Genomic DNA, 23,917 nt, shown 5'->3' with positions numbered 1-23,917 from the left:
ACATTCACTTCCCTACCCTCATCGATCACCCTCGTCACCTCCTCAAAAACTCAATCAAGTTGGTAAGACATGACCTGTCATATACAATGCCATGCTGATTATCCCTATTTAATCTATTCAGTTCCAAATGAGAGTAAACCTAAGAATCCTCTCCCTAAGAATCCTCTCCAATAGCTTCCTTACAACGGATGCGATGCTCACTCGCCTATAATTCTTTGGATTTTCTGTACTTCCCTTCTTCAACAAGATTCATGTATACAGTGCCCTCCATAATATTATTTTTATTTTTGAAATGCTATTTACTTCAGCGCACCACATTTGAAAGCATGCATTCAAAAACAATGTAAAACCTATTATCTCTATTCCCACTTCACATCCCTGTACTCCAGTAAGATGAATATGTTGGTGTAATGTGTTCGAGTAAACTTCCATATAAGATGTGTGTTAAATGACCTCCGTCTCCACTAAAAAATCCTGCTCCGGCAGGAAAATATATAGTCATAGTCAAACAGCGTTGGAACAGGGCCTTTGGCCCAACTTACCAACACTGAACAACATGTCCCATCTACATGTGTCCCACCTCTCTGCATTTGGACAAATCCCTTTAAACTTATCTTATCTATGTACCTGTCTAAATGTTTTTTAAATGTTGCGATAGTACCTGTCTTAACTTCTGCCTCCAGCAGCTCATTCTATACACCCAACATTCTTTGTGTGGCAAAGTTACTCCTCAAGTTCCTATTAAATCTTTCCCCCTCACCTTAAACCTATGTCCTCTGGTTCTCTATTCCCTTCCTCTGGGCAAGAGACCTCCTTGTGTTTACTCGATCGAATCCTCTCATGATTTTGTACACCTCTATAAGAACACTCCTCATCCTCCTGCGCTCCAAGGAATTGAGTCCTATTCTGCTCAACCTCTCTCTTTAGCTCAGGCCCTCAAGTCTTAGCAACATCCTCATGAATCTTCTCTGGATCCTTTCCAACATTACACCAGCTTCCCTACAATATGCCTAAAACTGAATACAAATGTGGCCTCACCGTCTTATACAACTGCAACATCATCACCCAACTTGTTTACTCAATACATATAGTTCACTTTGTGCCAGGAACAACCAACATTGCTCACTTTTCCCAATTTGCCTTACCAACTCTGGAACATCAAAGGTGGAGCCCAACTCACCTTTTGGATCCTGCCCCTTTAATGTCACAGAGCTGAACCAGCCACGTGCTCATCTATCCAACCCTGTGGCTGGGCTCCTTCATTGCCCACCTGCTAACAGGACAACTCCCCAATTATCCCGTCTGCTATTAAATTGTTGAGTCCCTCAGCAGAAGCCTCAATCTCAGCAAATCCTTCTAGCACAACCTGTATAAAGCATTGATCTCCAATCAACCAAATCCTGTCCACCAACACTTAGAAAGCACTGATGTCTAACCGACCGACCTCTGGCTGTAAATGGCTTTCAAGCAACACCTGCAGTTCTCTAAACAGGCTTCAATATAACAGCCCATGAACCTCCGTCCCCCTCTCCCAATTTGAGCCTCCAATCAACAACTCATCCTATATCTCAGATTTTCCTTCAGAAACTAAGAAAAATGAGATGCCAGCCTGGGGGCTTAAAGTAGTCGACTGCCAACCAAAGTGGTCATTGGCACCCCCTTTCCTGCCCCATGTATCTTCAGTGTCCAGACTTCTTTTGCCTGTGAATCTGAAACAAGGTAGACTAGAAAGGTAGACACAAAGTCAGGCAGGTCAGGCAGTTACTCCAGCACTCTGTAACTAACTTTGGTATTAACCAGCATCTGCAGTTCTTTTTTTCATATGAAGAAAGACTGGATAGACTCGGCTTGTACTCGCTAGAATTTAGAAGATTGAGGGGGGATCTTATAGAAACATACAAAATTCTTAAGGGGTTGGACAGGCTAGATCCAGGAAGATTGTTCCCGATGTTGGGGAAGTCCAGAACAAGGGGTCACAGTTTAAGGATAAGGGGGAAATCTTTTAGGACCGAGATTAGAAAAAAAAAATTCACACAGAGAGTGGTGAATCTCTGGAATTCTCTGCCACAGAAGGTAGTTGAGGCCAGTTTATTGGCTATATTTAAGAGGGGGTTAGATGTGGCCTTGTGGCTAAAGGGATTAGGGGGTATGGAGAGCAGGTACAGGATACGGAGTCGGATGATCATATTGAATGGCGGTGCAGGCTCGAAGGGCCGAATGGCCTACTCCTGCACCTATTTTCTATGTTTCTATGTTTCAGTTGTGAAGCTCTCGCCAGTCAGTCCTCCCGCTTACAGCCCAAGCACACGGAACAGCAATGAGGAGGTGGAAAGTTGCCAACTTACTCCATTGTCCCGTAGAGAGCCGAGGAAAAAAAAATGAAGGAAACAATCTAATTAAAGGCAAATATACCATAAGCTCCAGGGCAAGAAAATATATTCAATCAAATCCTTTTTCTTTTGAGTACATTGTTTTGTATTCCTTGACGAGCAATGGAAGGAAACAGAAGATCTTAAAGCATATGTGCTTTGTGAGTAATGTCGTTTATAAACATCAATTGCTACCTGTCCTCTAGATGGCATTATTCTGCAGTTAATACACTGCCGAACAATTACCATTCTGTAGTTCACTCACAAATAAAGCAAACTAGACACACAAAAATCTTTTTCACACTTGTTAACAATTATTTTCATAACAAGGATTCAATATGGTTTTCCGTACTGAAAACCTGGCACATTCCTTGAGGTGTTCCTTGGTGACATGCCGTATATAACACAACATTCTTAACTTGTCTTTTCACACACACAACTCCCCTACATCTGGGAACCTAAAACTTTCATGCTCTGAGCTAGATAAAGAAAAAAACAAGCCAGAGCTTTTGGAAGAATGTGACTGTCTAACTATTTCAGTGTCTGAGAATGATTGATGGTGTAGGCATCATTATCAATTATCAACTCTTACACCACAAGTCTGCATCTCAAAATTTTGTTTGAATGCTGAAACTCCATAATCACAGATTAACTAAATTCAAAGATCTCTGACCTGAATAATGCGAAAATATGCCCGTCACCTTTGAATGGAAACATTTACCTCAACTTCATAACAAGAGTTTGAAAATAAATGACTAAAAATATAAATCTGTTCTGCTGCCATATTTTAATCCTTTGTTGACCAGACAGTGCTGCCACACAACCAAATGTGAAATAAATGACATAAAGCTTTTCAAACTGATAACATATCCTCCAGCTCTCCTTTTGTCAATCACTCAACACTTGTAAAAATAGAAGCAAATTGATTCCAGCTAGGTAAACACATATGGGCCCCATCCATATGCTATTCCCTGCTCGCAATTATCAGCGCAAAACTCACAGTGATAGCCGAACCAATGAAGTGTCCTGTAGTTCAGAGAACGCAGTTACATTTGTGAAAATATTTGCACATTGGACAACTCTGGGCATGTTCATTACTACATTCCTTTTCACTTTAAAAAAAAAGAAGCTTTAGCCATCCCATTTCATTCTCTTTCGCCTTTCCCCTAACACACCAGCTTTACAAACAATGATCAATGTTACCACACACAGCTTACCTTTCACACTGTGTTTCATTACTGCAACGTACTGAAAGTTCCTCTAAAGAGCGCAGTTGCAGGGAGAATCACTACAGCACAGGCTTACAGTGCAACAGCAGCATTGGAAAGAGGTCCTTATTTTTCAGTATGCTGTGCGCTTTACTCCCACTGAAGGTGACTGGTCTTACGAGATATGCATGAGACTTCACATTGGCCAAATATGGGAATGGAAAATGTAAACAAGGGGGTGGGACTACTTCTGTGATTGCTCTCGCTAGCCACGGACACCAGTGGAATTTATGCCCAGTGATCGAATTAATACTACATGCAACCTGGTGATTGTGTGCTGAAGGTATTCATTTTGTTAACTCAGTCCAGCTGTTTGGACAGCATTTTCAAAGCCTAAAACCAGCACATTGCAGCCAATAAGGCTAATTAACCCATGCAAAATTATCTGCATGGATTAACTGTGTGCAAATGTTTGCTGTAATCAATGGAAAGCCTGCTTTTCCACTGTTTTAATGAGGACAACGAATCATTTTAAAATGGGCTAGTATCATTTAAAACGGAAGGGACCTTAGTAAGAGATTCAGGGATTTTCAAAAACAAATTTATATTTATAATGTATTTCAGTGGGGAATGGATTTTAAAAAATGGTGTTGTTCCACTAGATGCCAGTAGATCAGTAATAGTGGGAGAAAAACACAAAGTGCTGGAGGAACTCGGCGGGTCAGGCAGTATTGGGGAGGGAATGGACGATGTTTTGGGTTGGGTCTCTTCTTCAGATCAGTAGCGCCACCATATCATTCTCTCCTCAGATGCTCCCTGACCCGCTGAGTTTTTCCAGCACTTTGTATTTATCGCAAATTGCCAGCATCACAAAACATCTGCAGGTCTCTTGTGTCTACAGTAAAGGGCCTGTCCCACTTGCATGCGATTGCATGCGTTTGGCACGACCAAACGGAAGAGGAGTTCATGCTAAGTTCCCGAGTGACGTCATTTGCGACATGCTGACCAATCAGCTGAGCAGGAGGCGGGCCGACTGAATTTGTGTGTCGCACGGCGTCGGGCGGTGACGTCATCACGCAACGCCATGCCGGGCGGTTGTGTCATCGCGCAACACCACGCGCTAGGCGTACGCCGTCAAGACGCTGCGTACACCGTAAAGATTTCGGACACTGTCAGTTTTTCAGAGCCCCACGCGATGTCGGGACCAGCCGCGCACAACTCCGCGCTTCTAATTGGGACCGGCCCCGCGCAGCCATACGGTGCCGGTACGCCTCAAGCTACCATGTTTGGTCGCGCCAAACACATGCAATCGCATGCAAGTGGGACAGGCCCTTAAGAGAGGGAAGATGGATGATAAAGATGCCGTGCAAGGCACAGATATGGATGAGCTGGGAGTTTACAGAGGCCAGCCAGAATAATGTTGGAACCATCCAAAGTTACAAATGCAAGAACAAAGGTTTCAGCATCAGATGAACCGAGTACTATTCTGAGGTGGACACAAGCCAAGAATCAACAACCCAAATAACAAATTGGACATTATTTTTCAAATTCAGTTAAAAACAACACTATCTTAAATAGCTGCAAAGCACACAACAAATGAATAACTGAACGCAAGTTCAGAAACATGTGTGTATGTGTGTGCATGTGTATTGCCAACAATGTATTAAAGAAGAAGGTGGGAGACGACTGCAAAGCACTTATTCCTGAAATCTGATCGTTCAACTCGAAAGCTAACAATCAAGGCTCTTTAGAGAAAAATACGCTAAAGCTCTGTTTTTTTTTATAGAAAAAACAAACCTCCCCACTTTAATCATTAAGAACAACCATTTCTCACTCTCCTCAGTCAGGAGGCAGGACATATTTCCTCACAGTCTCCCCTTACCAACCACTGACCTTCAAAGCATAAGTTTTATCTGGGAATCCCTCGTTCATGTACACGTTCCAGTCTCTGCCAGGAACAAAGTCTGTGGAGAAGGTTGGGCACGGGCAGTAATGCCAAGAATCTTTCAGCCTTTGTGCCTGGACCAACTTTCTGCTGAGCTCTTGTGCCGTTACATTTGGTGTCAGTGAGGGACCTATCCAGACCCAGCATCTGGTAACCTTTGAACAGGCAGTGGTAGGCAGAGAGGAAAGAGTCCTTACCATGAGCATAGGCGAACTGAAGGGTCCTGACTCGAAACGTCACCCATCCTATTTCTCCAGAGATGCTGCCTGACCCGCTGTGTTACTCCAGCTCTTTGTGTCTATCTTTTTGTGTGATCTCATCACTGGTGACTTAATTTGACCGTGATTGTCCGAGTGATTATCTGTGCACACTGCAAGTCAGATCACAGACCCACACCTTAAAGAGTCACAAATGGTCCAGGACATAAGGAGCCTTGGCGATGAAGGGAATTTAAGGATAACAACCTACATTCAATGGTCACAACAGCCTTGTTTGGTATCAGTGGAATGGGAAGATGAAGCAATTGGCGATTAGATACAGGAAATTGTAATAGTGCCTTTTGTCCTCCCAATACAAAAACAAAAGATTTACAGTGCCCTCCATGTTTGGGAAAAAATCCCCAAACACCGGTCCAACAGATCAGATGCACACTTCAGGAGTCAGGTGTGGATTTGTCAATGACCGCTGTCCGTAGAAGACTTCATGAACAGAAATACAGAGGCTACACTGCAAGATGCAAACCACTGGTTAGCCGCAAAAAGAGGATGGCCAGGTTACAGTTTGCCAAGAAGAACTTAAAAGTGCAACCACAGTTCTGGAAAAGGTCTTGTGTATAGATGAGACGAAGATTAACATATCAGAGTGATGGCAAGGGCAAAGTATGGAGGAGAGAAGGAACTTCCCAAGATCGAACGCATACCACCTCATCTGTGAAACACGGTGGTGGGGGTGTTATGGCCTGGGCATGTATGGCTGCTGAAGGTACTGGCTCACTTATCTTCATTGATGATACAACTGCTGATGGTAGTAGCATAATGAATTCTGAAGTGTATAGACACTTCCTATCTGCTCAAGTTGAAACAAATGCCTCAAAACTCATTGGCCAGCGGTTCATTCTACAACAAGACAATGATCCCAAACATACTGCTAAAGCAACAAAGGAGTTTTTCAAAGCTGAAAATTTCTAAAACTTGAGTGGCCAAGTCAATCACCCGATCTGAATCCAATTGAGCATGCCTTTTATATGCTGAAGAGAAAACTGAAGGGGACTAGCCCCCAATACAAGTATGCTAAAGATGGCTGCAATACAAGCCTGGCAGAGCATCACCTGAGAAGACACCCAGCAACTGGTGATGTCCATGAATCGCAGACTGCAAGCAGTCATTGCATGCAAGAAGATATGCAACAAAATACTAAACATAACTATTTTCAATTACATGACATTGCTGTGTCCCAAACATTATGGTGCCCTGAAATGCGGGGACTATGTATAAACACTGCTGTAATTTCAGCATGATGAAACCAAAATGTATAAAAATGGCCTTTATTAAAATCTGACAATGTGCACTTTAACCACATGTGATTTTTTCTATTATAAATCTCAAATTGTGGGGTACAAAGGCAAATAAATAAATGATGGGTCTTTGTCCCAAACATTATCGAGGGCACTGTAGAACATGGAACAGTACAGCACAGGAACGGGTCCTTCAATCCACAATGTCTGTGCCAAACATGATACCAGTCGCCTCTACCTGCACAAGATCTATAGCCCTCCATTCCCTGCATATTCATGTGTCTATCTAAAAGACCCTCAAATGCCATTATTGTTTCTGCCTCCACCATCACTCCAGGCAGCATGTTCCAGGCACCTATCACACTGCATAAAAATGTACCATGCACATTTTTAAACCACACCCCTGTCACCTTTTAGTCTTCAACATTTCCACCCTGGGGAAAAAAGATTCTGACTCTCTACCTGTTTATATTTTTATATCAGGTCTCATCTCAGCCTCCAATGCTCCAGGGAAAACAATCCACGTTTCTCCTTAAAGCTAATACCTTCTAATCCAGGCACAATTCTGGTAAATCTCTTCTGCACCCTCTTTAAAGCCTTGTAATCCTTCCTGTTTCTGAACAACACATAATTCTCCAATACTCCAGACCTTCTCATACCTTTAGTTTCCCTCTCACTGACTCTCAGTCTGATGAAGGGTCTCGACCCAAAACGTCACATATTCCTTCTCCGGAGATGTTGCTTGACCTGCTGAGTTACACCAGTATTTTGCGTCAATCTTTGATGTAAACCAGCATCTGCAGTTCCTTCCTACACAATTCACCAAATGTGGCCTGGCCAAAGTCCTATAAAGCTGCAATATGACTTCCTGACTCTTCTACTCAATGTCCCTAAAAGCCCACTGACCATTCATAACAAACTCCAAGTCAAATGTAGCCTATTTTATTAAAACAATTCTGCCAGAAACAAAATACATTTCTATCATGGACTTCAGGGAGAGAATTTGTCCTTCGGTATTTAACTCACACAGTGGTCAACCGAAGTTACCAAATATTTTTATATCATGAGGTACTGAAGTTGATATGTAAAAACAATCTTATAGCTGTACATTTTCCATCTACTATGACAGCAGTTGAAAGGTTTTACATGTACATACATGTACACAGCAGTGGCTGCCTCGCCAACAGTCTATCTGTCCTTTCTTCTGGTTTTGTCATTTTAAGTATTGTTAAAAGTATGCTTTAGTGTTCCTTGGTTTGTTTTATGTATATTTATATAATAGTTTTATCCCTTTGCCGGGGATCGAAGCACCAATTGCGGGGCATGTGGACTTTAACATCGTGAAGCCCGCGATCTCTGGTAAGAGGAGGCCGACACGGGAGCTCCGTGCCGCGCAGAGAGTTACAACCACCCCGACGCGGGAGTTTCGATTACCCCGATGGGACTTCAATCGTCAGCTGCGGGGGATTTGGTCAACCAGACTGTGCATGGATTGACTGCCCCGACCGCAGGAGAACAAAGAGGATGAAGATTGAACTTTATGGCATTCCAACAGTGAGTAATGTGGAATCCGCTGTGGTGGATGTTTATGTTAACTTTTATGTGGGTGTGCGGCTTGTTGCTTTTCACTTGGTATGGCTGTATGGTAACTCAAATTTCACTGTACCTTAATTGTTACATGTGACAATAAACTGACCTTGAAACCTTGAAATTAGCATTGGGGTATCCATTTGTATACTCATAACCTCTGAGAAAAATAGTTGTGAAAGAAATGATAATTCAGCAGCACGGTGGCACAGCGATAGATTTGCTGCCTTACAGCACCAGAGACCCGGGTTCGATGCTAACTACATGCTGTCTGTACAGAGTACGTTCTCTCCGTGACTGTGTGGGTTTTCTCCAGGTGCTCCGGTTTCCTCCCACACTCCAAAAAAAGATATAGAGGTTTGGAGGCTAATTGCCTTCGGTAAAATATATAAATTGTCCTTAGTGTTTAGGACAGCAAGAAATTGCAGAAAATTGTGGATGCAGCCCAGACCATTATACAAACCAACCTCCCTTCCATTGACTCAATCTACAGTTCACACTGCCTCGGCCAGGCCACCAGCATAATCAATTCTCCCTTCTCCAATCAGGCAAGAGGTACAGAAGTGTGAAAAACCATATCTCCAGATTCTTCCACGCTGTTATCAGGCATCTGAACCATCTATCAACAACTAGAGAGTAGTCCTGACCACCCATCTACCTCATTGGATTATCTCAGACTATTTTTAGTTGAACTTTTCTGGACCTTATCTTGCACTAAACGTTTATCCTGTATCTATACACAGTGACCGACTTGACAGTAATCAGGTATAGTCTTTCCACTGACTGGATAGCATGCAATAAAAACAGCAGTTTACTGTACCTCAGTACACGTGACAGTAAACTAAACTAAACTAAATGGACCCGCTGAGTTACTCCAGCTTTTTGTGTCGATAAATAGAGATGCTGCCTGACCCACTCAGTTACTCCAGCACTTTTGTGCCAGCTCTATGTTGCAGGTTACATGCACATCGCGGCCACATCAGACCGTGTATTTTCCAACTCCAATGGTCGGGAAGATCTGCTTTTACTACAATCATCCAAGGCATGGTCTTTTTGCAAAGTTGAGAATGTTGTTGACGATGAGGTGATGAAATGTCGCTGCTGTGCTTGTTGAGCTTTGCTCTGCCGTGCAAATTAACTAAAATAACTCCTGCAGAAGATCGCCTCAATGACTCGCTGCTCACTTCATGACTGGAATTTGGAAAACATTCCTGGCCTGCATGGTACTGCCCTGAATTATGTCACACATATCCCATCAAATTTCCATAAATGAAATCCATATGCCTATCAACAGATTTTCAGCTTGCTGCTGTAGACCCTGGGAGTGTGCAATAGTGCTGCATTTTAGTTCAGCGTTGGTTGCTGGATGCCGAGGTTCACCACGTCCATTTGTGGAATGAGATTGCACTATTTTGTCACTGGTTGTCGGCTGCTTCTTGAGAAAGAAATTGTTATGTGAGGGCTTTCTGCATGCTGTCACTTGAAATTGGTTCAGGTGCCTGAAAGAAGTTTTTAACAAGTGGAGCAGCCAAACATATCTGAACAGAGTCAAGCATATCCTAAGAGAGTCTCGTGCTCATTTCTATGGTCAAATCTATAAAAGAAGAGCCTGCTGGAGAAAGAAAAATCTCACAGACTTTTACACACATTTAAGAGACAGAGGATGAGGTGGCTGCAATCTGTCATCCCATTTCCTCAGTTTAAACTTCACCTGCTAACCTGTCCAACACGACAAGGTGGTTGATTTATCTTACTGTAAGGAACTAGTGTAGGCTGCTCTCAAAGGTTAGATCGCATGGGTTCCAAGGAGAGATAGCTGAATGGATAACAAATTGGCTCCATGGAAGGAAACGGAGGGTGATGGTGGAAGATTGCCTCTCGGACTGGGGCCTGTGACTAGTGGAGTGCCTCGGGGTTTGGTGTTGGGCCCATTACTGTTTGTCATCTACATCAATGATTTGGATGAGAACATACAGGCAAGATTAGCAAGTTTGCTGATGATACAAAAGTAAGTCGTTTTGCAGATAGTGAAGATGGTTGTGAAAGTTTGCAGCAGGATCTGGATCAATGGCCAGGTGGGCGGAGGAATGGTTGATGGAATTTAATACAGAAAAGTGTGAGGTGTTGCATTTTAGGATGTCAAACAAACAAGGGCAGGACCTACACAGTAAATGGTAGGCCTCTGGGTAGTGTTGTAGAGCAGAGGGATCGAGGAGTACAAGTGTATGGTTCCTTGAAGGTCGAGTTGCAAGTAGATAAGGTGGTCAAAAAGGCTTTTGGCACTTTGGCCTTCATCAGTCAGAGTATTGAGTATTGTAGTTGGGAGGTCATGTTACAATGTATAAGACGTTTGTGAGTACATTTAAAATATTGTGTTCAGTTCTGCGCACCATTATGTGAAAGAAATTGTCAAGATTGAAAGGGTTTAGAAAAGATTTACAAGGATGTTGCCAGGACTACAGGGTGTGAGCTATAGGGGGAGGTTGAGTAGGATGGGTCTCTATTCCATGGAGCACAGGAGGATGAGGGGAGATCATATGGTGGTATACAAAATCATGAGAGGAATAGATCGGGTACATGCATAGTCTTTTGCCCAGAGTATGGGAATCAAGGACCAGAGGACATAGGTTCAAGGTGAAGGGGAAAAGATTTAATAGGAATCTGAGGGGTAACATTTTCACACAAATGGTGGTGGGTGTATGGAACAAGCTGCCAGAGGAAGTAGTTGAGGCTGGGACTATCCCATCGTTTAAGAAACAGTTACGACAGGTACATGGTTAGGACAGGTTTGGAGGGATATGGTCCAAGCGCAGGCAAGTGGGACTAGTTTAGCTGGGACATTGTTGGCAGTGTGGACGAGTTGGGCCGGAGTGCCTGTTTCCATACTGTATCACTCTATGACTCTAGTGACTAATTGCCAGAAATAGAACTCCCTGTAAAGGCATTTTCCTTGTGTGGGATTTAGATCATGTTTATGCTCATCTTTTAGATGCAACAAGCAATGAAGGCGGCAAAGAGGAAATGACGAAAAGGTTTGAGCACAAGAGTAAAGGCATCTTACCCAATTATGAAATATCCTGATTAGGGGGAGGTGAGGCAGTGGCGAAGCAGTAGAGTTGCTGCCTTAAAGCGCCAGGGACCCGGGTTTGATCACGAGTACGGGTGCTGTTCTTATTGTGACCGTGTGGGTTTTCTCTGGGTGCTCCGGTTTCTTGCTCACACTCCATAGACGTACTGGTTTACAGGTTAATTGGCTTCTATAGTATTGTACATTGTCCCAAGTGTGTAGGATAGTGCTGGGTGTACTGGGTGATTGCTGGTCGGCGTGGACTCGGTGGGCCGAAGGGCCCGTTTCCATGCTGTATCTCTAAAGTCTAAAGCAGGGGTCGGCAACCTATGGCCCCCATGCCAAATGCGGCCCGTAATCCAAAATCATCCGGCCCACAAGCATTTTTTTTCCCGTAATCATCCGGCCCGAAGACTTCCGTAATTTCCGATACCTCCCGGGCTCGAGGCCGTGGCCCCCATGCACGGTGACGCATGGAGGCCTGCGCTGGCGGTCGCCAGCACGGCCGCGCCCCTTCTGTGTCTGGGCTTCACTGTTGGGATCGGGGTTGTCAATAGGCCGGAGACAAGTGAGTATGAGTATTTGAGCCATGTGATAGATGTGGCCCGCCATCAGCTCACAGACATGCGTCCTGGCCCCTATGCAGAACAATGTTGCCGACCCCTGGTCTAAAGTAATGACAAGGGATACAAGTGTAGGAAAATGATGCTGATGTAAACAATCGACAATGATCTTACTCAATAGTGGTGAAGTCACCACAATGAGATCACTGCTGAATTTGTTAGCAAATAGTAAAAGGGAGTAAATGGCTTCTCCTCCTTTCAATGTCCTTTTATTCTGCAGTCATCCATCTATCTGCTCAAAAAAAGATGTTCAGATTTCAAAAATAAACTCCTCAAATGACAGGTTGTCAGTGCCAAGAAGAAACATTTTGAAATGGCGCAAATGCTACCAGCAAAAAATCAAAGACATCACTTTTCAGCTTGGCAGTTTAATGCTGGTATGGCAATAAAGTATTTCCTCTTGCTCGGAGAAGTTACCATTGCAAAGCTCTGAAGCATTGCCAGCTATAGTTATTAATGAAAGTAAACCAAATTGGAATTTTTTTGATACATATTACTTCAGCTTAAATCTCCAGTTAAGACATATTATGTTGACTGCCTGATATATCAAATGTGTGCAAGCATGCCTCATGTTTCAATTTCTTTATGAATACTGTGTTGTATTTTTATTAGTGTGCTGCAAGGACATCAGAATTTCCCCTGAATAAGGGGATTAATAAAGTATTTATCTATCTATCTATCTATCTATCTTTATACATCACTCTGCACATTTTTTCATACTTTAACGTAATCTTAACAAGTTAATAATTTAATCCTGATACGACACACCTATTGAAGGCAAGTTGTTTAGTTGATACTGTACAACAGCTAGCATGTTTGCCTCAAAAGACACTGCACTGCAGAAAGTAATTAAAATCAAAGAAATTATTGGATTATAAATGAAAATATTTCTGACAAAGTAAGTTGGAACTTGAGTACTTCATTTAATTCTCGGGAAAAAAAAGTTTTTCACATTTTCAGCAGTACTGAGATAAAACTTTGTGCACTTTATTACAAAGATTTTTCTTTACTTGAACCTTGCATACCTTACAACTACCATAGATTATCTCCATAGGAACCAATTTAGTTTAGTTTAGTTTAGAGACACAGCATGGCCCTTTGGCCCATCGAGTTCACGCCGACTAGCGATCCCCTGTAACACTAACACTAACTTGTACACACAATTTATAATTATACCAAACCAATCAACCTACAAACCTATATGTTTTTGCATTGTAGGAGGAACCAGAGATCCCAGAGAAAACCCACACAGGTCACGGGGAGAACGTATAAACTCCGTACAGACAGCACCCATAGTCCGGTTTGAACCCCGGTCTCTGGCGCTGTAAGCCAGGAGCTCTACCGCTGCGTCACAGTGCACAATTCACCCAGAAGAGAATGCACAGCAGTTTTTAAATAAGTCACGCAGTATAAATTAGCTATATTAGATTTCTCACTTTTCCATAAGAATGCTCTTTACTCAGCAGTGGAGCACTGTGCTTTCTAACACACCTACAAATTATCCTGCACTAAAGTCACAGGAATGTCTGACAGAATAAGTGGTTTGGTCTTTCAACTGAGCAAAGACTGACCCTTGTTTTATGTCTGCCGTCAATATTATGTAAGGAGTTTCTAAAGTAAGCTTGGGAATTGTCAAACCAGTCCTGGTGGCCATTAACCAAGAACCGCACATGAGCAGCCTCACTTATTATTCTCCGAGTAAGATATGGAAACTCAATCACACAGCTGCTCTGAACCTGCCATTAAAGCAACATTATCCCATCTCTTTCTTCCACAGTACAACATGTGATATTCAAAATGGTATAACTTACTCAAATAAACTGAAAGCAGAAAAAAAAAGTAATCCAATTAAAATCTAATGTAATACACCTGTCTTACCTTCCCCATCAGCAGTCAGAGTTTCATAGGAGTCCCAGCGTATCAATGGGTCAGCAGTGTTATAATCCACAATTACTCCATGATCGTTCTGGAGATGCTCAGAACCTGTGAAAGAATGTGTTCAGCATGACTTTCACAATTACCTATTAACGTCACAAACAAAAAGATAGTTCCAACAACGCTCATTTCATTCCAACTACTGGGCCAAACGTTGTAGGTTTTAAGATGCATTCATTACAAGACACCATCAAAATGGAGTTGCAGCTCTCTAAACAGAAATAAACTGGAAGGAAAGCTTAGAAAAAGCTTCAGAGCTTGGACTAATGATGTATCTAATTCAGAATCCCAGAAAACTGCACACACCCACAGCTGTGGTTTGTTTCTTTAGCATTCCATGAGAACAGAATATTCAAAGGATACAACTTCTAGCTGAAAGCTCTGATTAGGCGAAGCATACATAAATCTAATGTTTCTCTTCATGGACATTTCTTTTTGAATAAAGGGTTACATTATGAGGAACCTCATGGGGCATTGTTAGCTCCAAAATCCCAGATATTTAACTCCTGTTTAAACATAACAGACCGTCAGTATAAAGCTAAACATTTCACTTAAATGCAAAAAAAACCCTCCTTTTTTTATAGACATAGTGCTGGAGTACATTTGAACAGACTCCTTTTGACCTTGATTTAACTTTAAATCATCCATCTTTTCATTGTCCTTACTATATTTATATTGCACAGAGAGTAATGTCCAAAATATTCCTTGCTGCTTTCCCCTCTTTTGTCCTGCTTTTATAGACAATCTTTACTTACCCTGAGCTTTTAACCCAGGCTGAGACTGCAGTTGGAAGGCCCATGAAATTGTGTACGGCCTCAGCTATAGAAAGGCAGCAGAAACCTTTCCTCAGAGCGTTGTTTTAATAAAATCACTGGCCAGAAAGCTTTATTAGAGGAGACCAATGTCAGGCAGGCAACATCACTAGACTTCCCACTTCCCAGTTTGTTTTTCTCCTCCAGGGCTTAGAGGAACCATTTCTAATTTGGAGATCACTATATATTGAATTACTGTGGTGTGAAATGATGAATGTGCAAGGGTTGAAGGATGAATTGGCAATTGGGCAGTAGATCAGGGTGAAATAGGTTATGATCACTTCCTATTATTGACTGTTAACATGTTACATTGCATCATATACAATTATATATTTAAAATGTAGGAATGAGGAACTGCAGTTGCTGGTTTATAAAAAAACGCCATTGTGCTGGAGTAACTCAGTGGGTCTGGCAGCATCCCAGAACATGGATAGGTGACATTTCAGGTCAGGACCCTTCTTCAGACCAGCAGAGCAGTAGAGACATAGGAATCACTGAAGGGGAGCAGTTTCACAAAACTCCCATTGGGGAGAGGAGAAGGTGGAAAACCTCTTCACAGTAGGCAGATCTTGAGCAGATTTCGCATTGGAGCAGATACACGTAGAAATGAGGAACTGCAGATGCTGGTTTACAAAAAAAACAAAGTGCTGGAGTAACTCATTGGGTCAGGCAGCATCCCTAGAGAACATTGAAAGGTGATGATTCAGACTCAATTCTGAAGAAGGGTCCTGAACTGAAACATCACCTCTTCATGTTCTCCATGGATGTTGCCTGACCTGCTGAGTTACTCCAGCATGTTGTGTCTTTAATTATATTTTCAACTACATGGTGAATGCCAGAGTATTACCATATGTTCCAGCAGTTCTGTCTGCACCGAAGGAAGTAACTACCAACATACTTTGTAGAAATTTCCTTTCATCATATGGCCACATTCAGATACATGTTCCCACTTAACCCAATCCTCTTAAATCACTGCTTTCCATGAACCTCAGGTAACTCATTTGCAGTACCAGAAATTAATCCCCAAGCTTGCATTGAATGCAAGACCACAGTGCTTTTGTGCAGACTGTGGTCTTGAAATATCCTCTCCTCTTCTCCTCTACACTAACTGCCTGGGGGCTCATAGTCATAGAAAGGAAATTACAAGTCAGATGTGAAGATTGTATCTGCCTCCTGTTTTGGCCCTGGAGCTGCAACTGAGAGTCAAGAATTCAATATTATCCATGGCAAATTGCAAATTTAAATTTAATCAATCTGGTAATTTCTGAAGCAGCAGCAGAGTAACATCTGAAAAACTTTGTCTTGTGAATACCCTGCTGGCCCAGCAAAGTCATCCGGAAAATCTTCCACATCTATCTAGTCTGGGCAATGTGAGGTTCAAGGCCCACATGAAGAACTGATTATGAATGACCATAACTAAATTGGACCTTTGAACAGACTTTACTGGCTTTATCTTGCACTAAACGTTATTCACATTATTCACTTCATTAAGTATCTGTACACTGTGGATGGCTCGATTGTAATCATGTATTGTCTTTTCACTGACTGGTTAGCATGCAACAAAGATTTTCACTGTACCTCGGTACACGTGACAATAAACTAAACTAAGAGGCTGACAAGCTACCCAGTTTAAACAAATACTAGAAGGTTCAATCACACAAATAAACTTGCCTTGGGATAAGACTAAGTACTCATAGTTTAATCAATTCTTAGCAATTCCCAAGTGTCTAACAAACTCAGTGGCAACAGTTTGTTACCCATAGAAGTATATCAGCTAATCTCCAGGTAACACAGCTAGCTAGTAGAGCTGCTACCTCAGAGCTCCAATAACCTGGGTTTATTCCTGACTTCTGCTGCTGTCTGTGTGGAGGTTGCATGTTCCTCCTACGACTATGGGTCCTCCAATTTCCTTGCACACTTCAAAGATGTGTGGATAGACACAAAAAGCTGGAGTAACTCAGCGAGTCAGGTAGGATCTCTGGAGAAAAGAAATAGGTGACGTTTTTAATCAAGATCTTCCTACTCAGAGATGTGTGGGTTGGTTGGTTTGTTAATTGGCCACTGAAAACAAGCTTTGGTGTATGGGTTAGTGGTAAACCTAGGAAGAGCTGATGGGAATGTGGAGAGAATACAATATCATGATTGTAGTTTAATGGAGGATCCTATGCTATAGAATGCATCATAGTCAGCAAGTCCTCGGTGGGCCAACGTGACTGCTATATAACTTTATAAAAGACATACAATGTTGTTTAAGATTGCGTCATCACCATCCTTGGTAAGCACTGAGTTACAAGCAGTTTAAACCCATGAAAATTAGATTCTATCACATTGACCCAAAAATGTAGTGAGGTTTGGGGATCATTGACAAGAGGCCTAAAACATCTTTTGATAAAAAACAACCACCTCCTCCCACTGCATACTTCTTCCACCCCTGTCATTATACAATTAGAGCGGTCACTGTGGCGCAGCGACCTTTACAGCGAATGCAGCGTCGGAGACCTGGATTCGATCCCGACTACAGGTGCTGTCTGTACGGAGTTTTTACGTTCTCCCCGTGAACTGCGTGGGTTAACTCTGAGATCTTCGGTTTCCTTCCACACTCCAAGGACGTACATGTTTGTAGGTTAATTGGCTTGATAAATGTAAAAATTGTTCCTAGTGGGTGTAGGATAGTGTTAATGTGCGGGGATCGCTGGTCGGCATGGACTAGGTGGGCCTAAGGGCCTGTTTCCGTACTGTATCTCTAAAACTAAACTTAATTCAAAGTTTGAAGAGAAACAAGAACATTGGATGGTGAACATATTTGCCTCTCAGAAAGACCCAAAACTTTACCAATATCCAATATATTGCAAACAGCGCATCAAGTCTGTCTGAGCTAGTTGATTTTTTTCTTAAGAAATCGCTAGCTAAATGTTTAGGAGGCTTTGATAAGATTCCGAGCTAGAGAATATTAGTGAAGTAAGATTGACTGGAACTGGAGTTAATATTCATACCAAAGAGAAAGTATTTGGGTGGAAGTTATGGGATGAGTAAAGATTATTATTTTTCTGAAGACAGTGTCAATGGATATTCTGTAACTGATTTTATGTGGCCAGAAGTGGCAAGTACCCGTTTCCACCATTGACGTCACATGCCTTGTTGCCATTTAACAGGATTTGTTTTAATATCATCAGAACAAATGTAACTATAGTTTAGAATATTTTTGCAATAAGGAATATTCACTGTCATCATATATTCAACAATTGCTATCATTTCACAAGATATTCCTTGACCTTTCTTATGACCCATCTTTCTGAAAATAATCTTAAAACCATTTTCTTATTTATTCATGCATTTTTCTGGACCTGGCAAGGAGAGCATCTACCACCATCCCTTACTGAGTGGTTTCCTTGGTTACTTGGCCATGCAGTGAGAAGAGTCAAGTAGAGGCCATGCCTGAGAAGGTCGGCACATTTCCTCTGTTGAAGTTGAAGTACATTATGAAAGCCATTGAGTATCTACAACAATCCCAGGTTTTCATGATTTTCGTCACAAAGACTTGTTCTTCATCATCCAATTTCCAGATTGAATGGTGGGTTAATATTCCACAGCTTTCATGATGGGATTTGAATTTGGGTTGCTGGTTTGCTGGTCTAGTCTGCAGATTACTGGTCCAGTTATATAACCACTGCACCATAAGTATTTCCTACCTAAATGCAGTGCTAAAAAAAAGAAAAAGTGAATTATTCCACATACCCTGTATTTTCTCAGGACTGGCTGAGAACACAAGCTCAATCTTGCCGAATTCGGGAAACCGGTCATCTAGAATGAAAGGAACAGAGAAACAAATGACTGCTAAAGAGCCAGAACCTCTATTGTACGCATTTGGAGGAACATTCTATTTTAGCCTAATTAACATTCATTAATCAAAATCTTTTCCGTAAGACTAGTTTTAAAGGGGCTACACAGTGGTGCAGGGGTAGAATTGCTGCCTTAAATGCCAAAGACCTGGGTTCGATCCTGACTACGGGTGCTGCCTATACTGAATTTGTGCGTTCTACCTGTGACCGCGTGGGTTTTCTCTGGGTGTTCCGGTTTCCTCCCACATTCTAAAGACTTGCAGATTTGCAGATTAATTTGTCTCTGTAAATTGTCCCCTGTGTGTAGTACAGAACTACTGTTGTACAGATGATTGATGGTTGGCGTGGACTCGGCGGGCCAAAGGGCCGCGGTATTTCAGCCCATCATGTCTACTCCGCCATTCAATCTTAGCTGATCTATTTTTCTCTCTCAACCCCACTCACCTGCCTGCTCCCTGTAACCTTCGACACCCTTCCTAATCATCAATTCCTTAATTTACCTCATGCTTGGGGTAGCTTGGAATGATAAAAAGTCAAATGTTTTACGTGAGAGGTAGGAAATTTAAAAAAGAATTAGGGTTAAGTTCTATTTTCAACAGAGTGGTGAATAACTCGAACTCGCTGCTAGAGCAGTGATGGAATCAGATATAATTGCCACAATTAAGAGGCATATAAACAGACACTTAACTAAGTAAGGCAAAGAAGGATACAGTCCTAATGTGGACGAAGGGGATTGGTGCAAATGGGCAATAAGATAGGCGTGGACATGGTGGGCTGAAGGGCATGTTTCTGTGTACAACTCTTTCACTCCAACAAAATCAACATTTACATTTTTAGGAAATGCTAGTCATGAACTGAACAAAAAAGTCACATTTGCAAATATGTTGTTGTCCTGTGGTCTTTGACCAGCAGGAAGCATAAATGATGAGCATCGCCTATTTTAGAGTGCAGCAAACACAGCTGCAAATTACATTTAATGTGCCGCGTTTATTAAAAACAAGCAACTTTTCCAAAAAGGTTTGCTATGAGGAGAATATAAAAGGAATGGACAAGCTAGAAGCAGGAAAAATGTTCCCAATGTTGGAGGAGTCCCAAATCAGGGGCCACAGTTTACGAATAAAGGGGTGGCCATTTAAAACTGAGATGAGAAAAAAAAATTCACCCAGAGAGTTGTGAATGGTGGAATTCTCTGCCACAGAAGGCAGTAGAGGCCGATTCACTGGACAAATTTAAAAGAGAGTTAGACAGAGCTCGAGGGGCTAGCGGAATCGAGGGGCATGGAGAGAAGGCAGGCACGGGTTACTGATTGTGGATGATCAGTCATGATCACAATGAATGGCGGTGCATGCTTGAAGGGCCAAATGGCCTCCCCTGCACCTATTTTCTATGCTTCTATGTTTCTATGCAATAAATAAAAACCTTTAAACTTTAAAGATCAACACATCTTGTTTTAAAGAAATGTATAATATTTACGATTTTCCCCAATCTTCTCAAGATTCGGACAAAATATACTACTCTTGTGCTGTGAAAGCAAGGAAGCAAAAAAAATGTTGCCAGCACTTCAATGTTAACAGAATAGCCCAATCATCTGTAAATACCAGGCATAATCATGAATCTTACATGTGAATCATGAACATTGGCATCAGAGTGAATAACCCTGGAAATCTGTACAGACAATTAATGGTGACTGCCTCCAATTCTCCTTTCTGGAAGAGCATTTAGAGAAAGAAAAGCTCGACATTTATCACTGTTTGACCCTTATTTTTGGATTTTGTTCAGTCACACAGCTATGGTCTCTGTATTCAATTAGCTCACCTTTGTTGGCATTGTCTAGGTCCTCTTTCCCAAACACAAACCCAAAGCCCTGAATGGAGCCAGTGTGAAACTGAAGCCGGAAGATGACATCTCTTGTCGCTGAACGATACTTCTTGTGGTAGCACTTAACCTGTAACAGATTAATTTAGTCACAATAGATAAGCAAGATTAATTTAAAACACCAATAAAATGCTTACGAATCGATGGGAGGTGCTTGAACAAAACAAAAGATATTGAGTGCACTGCCCTGATCAAAGAACTAAAAATCACAACATTTACTCCTTATGTATGGACATTTTTTCTTCCACCAATATGCACGTCCACTTGAACTGATTCAAACTATTACCATTCTGTGCAGTTATCTTTCCCTGCAAAATGTAGATTGTTTCAACTTTCATCTTCAGAGCTTAGTTAATGTCAGGTTGTAGATATTCATCGAGTTCAATTTCTATAGTGCAACATGTTTATCTACCTTATCCCTTCTCCCACGTAAAGATCACCAGTTTCCTTTTCTGTGGACGTACAATCCCTCCACACCTCCCTCCCACACCAGGAAGTTTCGAGAACCTTCTGCTTCTTCACAATGAACACAAAAGGCCAAATCAATTCCCCACCAGCGATTCCCCAATTTGCCTGACTGACCAGGCGCACGCATTGAATAATTCTTTCAACTCCATTCACTTTTCCCCAGTTAAAATGTGTAAATATGGGAACGTGCCTGGGTCCAAGGTGCGCCTGTATTATTGTGAGCGACAAGGAACACTACTAACGACCTTGTCTCACTCCTAATCTGGACACCGCGCTCAACTATGTCTGGCACATTGACAACTATGTCTGGCACTATTGGCACTGTCAGAGAGAAAATGAATAGTCTCTCCAGGTAAAATAATGATTACTGCTTGCAATCCCAGAGCAGATTTGGCAGAGTATCCTCGTTCAGTTTTTACCTTCGCTGCCAATTTGCAACATTCTCTCACGTCCACTAGTCTCATCTCTGAATCTTCCATTCCCTGTCCAGCAACAAACGTCCATTGCACGTCCAAGGACTGCTACAACCATCTCGACTTACCATTCTGTTCCTTTCGAAGACTCCATTCCATTGACCTAGTTCCTCCATTTCCGTGGAATCTACGCTGACATGGAAACTTTCCACACTTTTTCCTTTACCTTGCATTCCCCTCCACGATAGTTCCTCGAGCTCTTGACTGTGTCTCATCTACTGCCTGCAGTTCTGGATTCACCATTTTCTTCAGGCCAAAGGAAAGATAGGCTTTCAATAGTCCTCTCCTTCTACTCCACCAAGGTACTCAAGAGATCATCCTTAGCGATTTGTATTATCTTCATTAAGATTCACCACAAGACACATTGTCCCTTTTCCTCCTATTCCAGCATTCCAAAGGGATTGCTTGTTTTGTTTGGTTCACTCTCCCATCTTATAGCTCTTTCCCATGCAACTGCAGGAAATGCAACGTCTGAGGTTTCACCTTTTACCTTCTTATCATCCAGAGACACAGACAGTCTTTCCAGGTGAAACAATGATGACTGCCTTTGATGATCATGCACTGGAAGAAGCAAAAGCAGATTTGGGGACCTTCCATACCCTGAGCTTCCAGTTGCTGGTTACTTTAATTCTCCAACTCATCTTAATCTGATTTATCCATTTCTGGGTTTCTACACTGCTCCATTGAGACCCAATGCATGGGTTGAGGAAAAGCACCTCATCTTTGATCTGAGGTCGATAAAAATGCTGGAAAAACTCAGCGGGTGATCTCATCTTTGATCTGGGCATGTTGCAGTCTACAGCATTCATTATCTAATTCAACAATTTCAAGTAACCCCTTTTGCAATTTGTATCAGGATGGACCAGTTCTGTTGCAAGGTTCTGTGACATTAACTCGGGTCAGTCACTGCCTGGGCATTTCCTGCATTCTGCTGTGTTTTTTGAGCTTTACAATGGATCCGACCTGCATTTCACAACATTAACAGAAGGTACAGGAACCTGAAATCTGCAACATCCAGGTTCAGGAGCAGCTTCTTCCCCACAGCCATCAGACATAACTTCAAACAAACTCTGAACTATAACAGCCTATTGCACTTTATCTGTTTATTTATGTGTATATATATGGTCTACGGTATATAGAAACACTGATCTGTTCTGTATTTCTGAGCGTTTGTGGGTCCGGAATTGGACCCACAAACGCTCAACATAGCAGCACCGCAAGGCTGCGTACTCTCTCCTCTCCTCTACTCTCTTTACACCAACAACTGTACCTCCACAGACACCTCTGTCAAGCTTCTCAAGTTTGCGGACGACACAACCCTGATTGGACTGCTCCAGGATGGGGAGGAATCTGCCTACAGACAGGAAGTGTCACAGCTGGTGTCCTGGTGCCATCACAACAACCTAGAGCTCAATGCTCTTAAGACAGTGGAATTGATTGTAGACTTGCTCTGCCTCCCCTCACCCCACTCACCATCAACAACACCACAGTCACATCTGTGGAGTCTTTTAAGTTCCTGGGAACCATCATCTCCAAGGACCTTAAGTGGGGGGCTACCATCGACTACACAGTCAAAAAGGCACAACAGAGGATGTACTCCCTGCGGCAGCTGAGGAAGCACAATCTGCCACAGGCAATGATGGTCCAATTCTACACGGCCATCGTAGAGTCTGTTCTCACCTTCTCCATCATGGTTTGGTTTGGCTCAGCCACCAAGCACGGCACCTGGAGGCTGCAGGTGTCGAACTGAGAAGGTTATTGGCCGCAACCTTCCCTCCATTGATGAACTGTACACTGCAAGGGCCAGGAAGCGAGCGGGCAAGATCATCTTTGACCCCTCTCACCCTGGCCACAAACTCTTTGAATCACTTCCCTCTGGAAGGCGACTCCGGATTGTTAAAGCTGCCACAGCCAGACATAAAAACAGTTTTTATCCACGAGTAGTTGCTCTACTCAACAGCCAAAAATTTATAGCCTCCCTTTGATCTGGTAATTTGTTGGTTCACATGCTTGATCAATGGTGTTTTATCATTAATGTTTTATTATTATTAATAACCATATAACCATATAACAATTACAGCACGGAAACAGGCCATCTCAGCCCTACAAGTCCGTGCCGAACAACTTTTTTCCCTTAGTCCCACCTGCCTGCACTCATACCATAACCCTCCATTCCCTTCTCATCCATATGCCTATCCAATTT

The 23,917-nt window shown here is 42.4% G+C and overlaps 1 protein-coding gene across 10 annotated transcripts in view; it reads right to left on the bottom strand.

The window, feature by feature from the left end:
• Positions 1 to 23,917, bottom strand: part of tns3 (tensin 3) — a 453,833-nt gene that overhangs the window by 77,663 nt on the left and 352,253 nt on the right. For all 10 annotated transcript variants that reach the window (XM_033050098.1, XM_033050105.1, XM_033050119.1 and 7 more), the window contains 3 exons: positions 20,714 to 20,843; positions 18,795 to 18,860; positions 14,191 to 14,295 (listed from right to left, as the gene is read on the bottom strand). In XM_033050098.1, coding sequence (XP_032905989.1) covers positions 14,191 to 14,295; positions 18,795 to 18,860; positions 20,714 to 20,843 — 301 coding nt within the window. The remainder of the gene's footprint in view (positions 1 to 14,190; positions 14,296 to 18,794; positions 18,861 to 20,713; positions 20,844 to 23,917) is intronic.

Source organism: Amblyraja radiata, chromosome 2, assembly GCF_010909765.2.
Source record: "Amblyraja radiata isolate CabotCenter1 chromosome 2, sAmbRad1.1.pri, whole genome shotgun sequence".
NCBI classification, from domain to species: domain Eukaryota; kingdom Metazoa; phylum Chordata; class Chondrichthyes; order Rajiformes; family Rajidae; genus Amblyraja; species Amblyraja radiata.
Note: the sequence above shows the minus strand (reverse complement) of the source record. Positions and strands in the feature narration are given on the sequence as shown.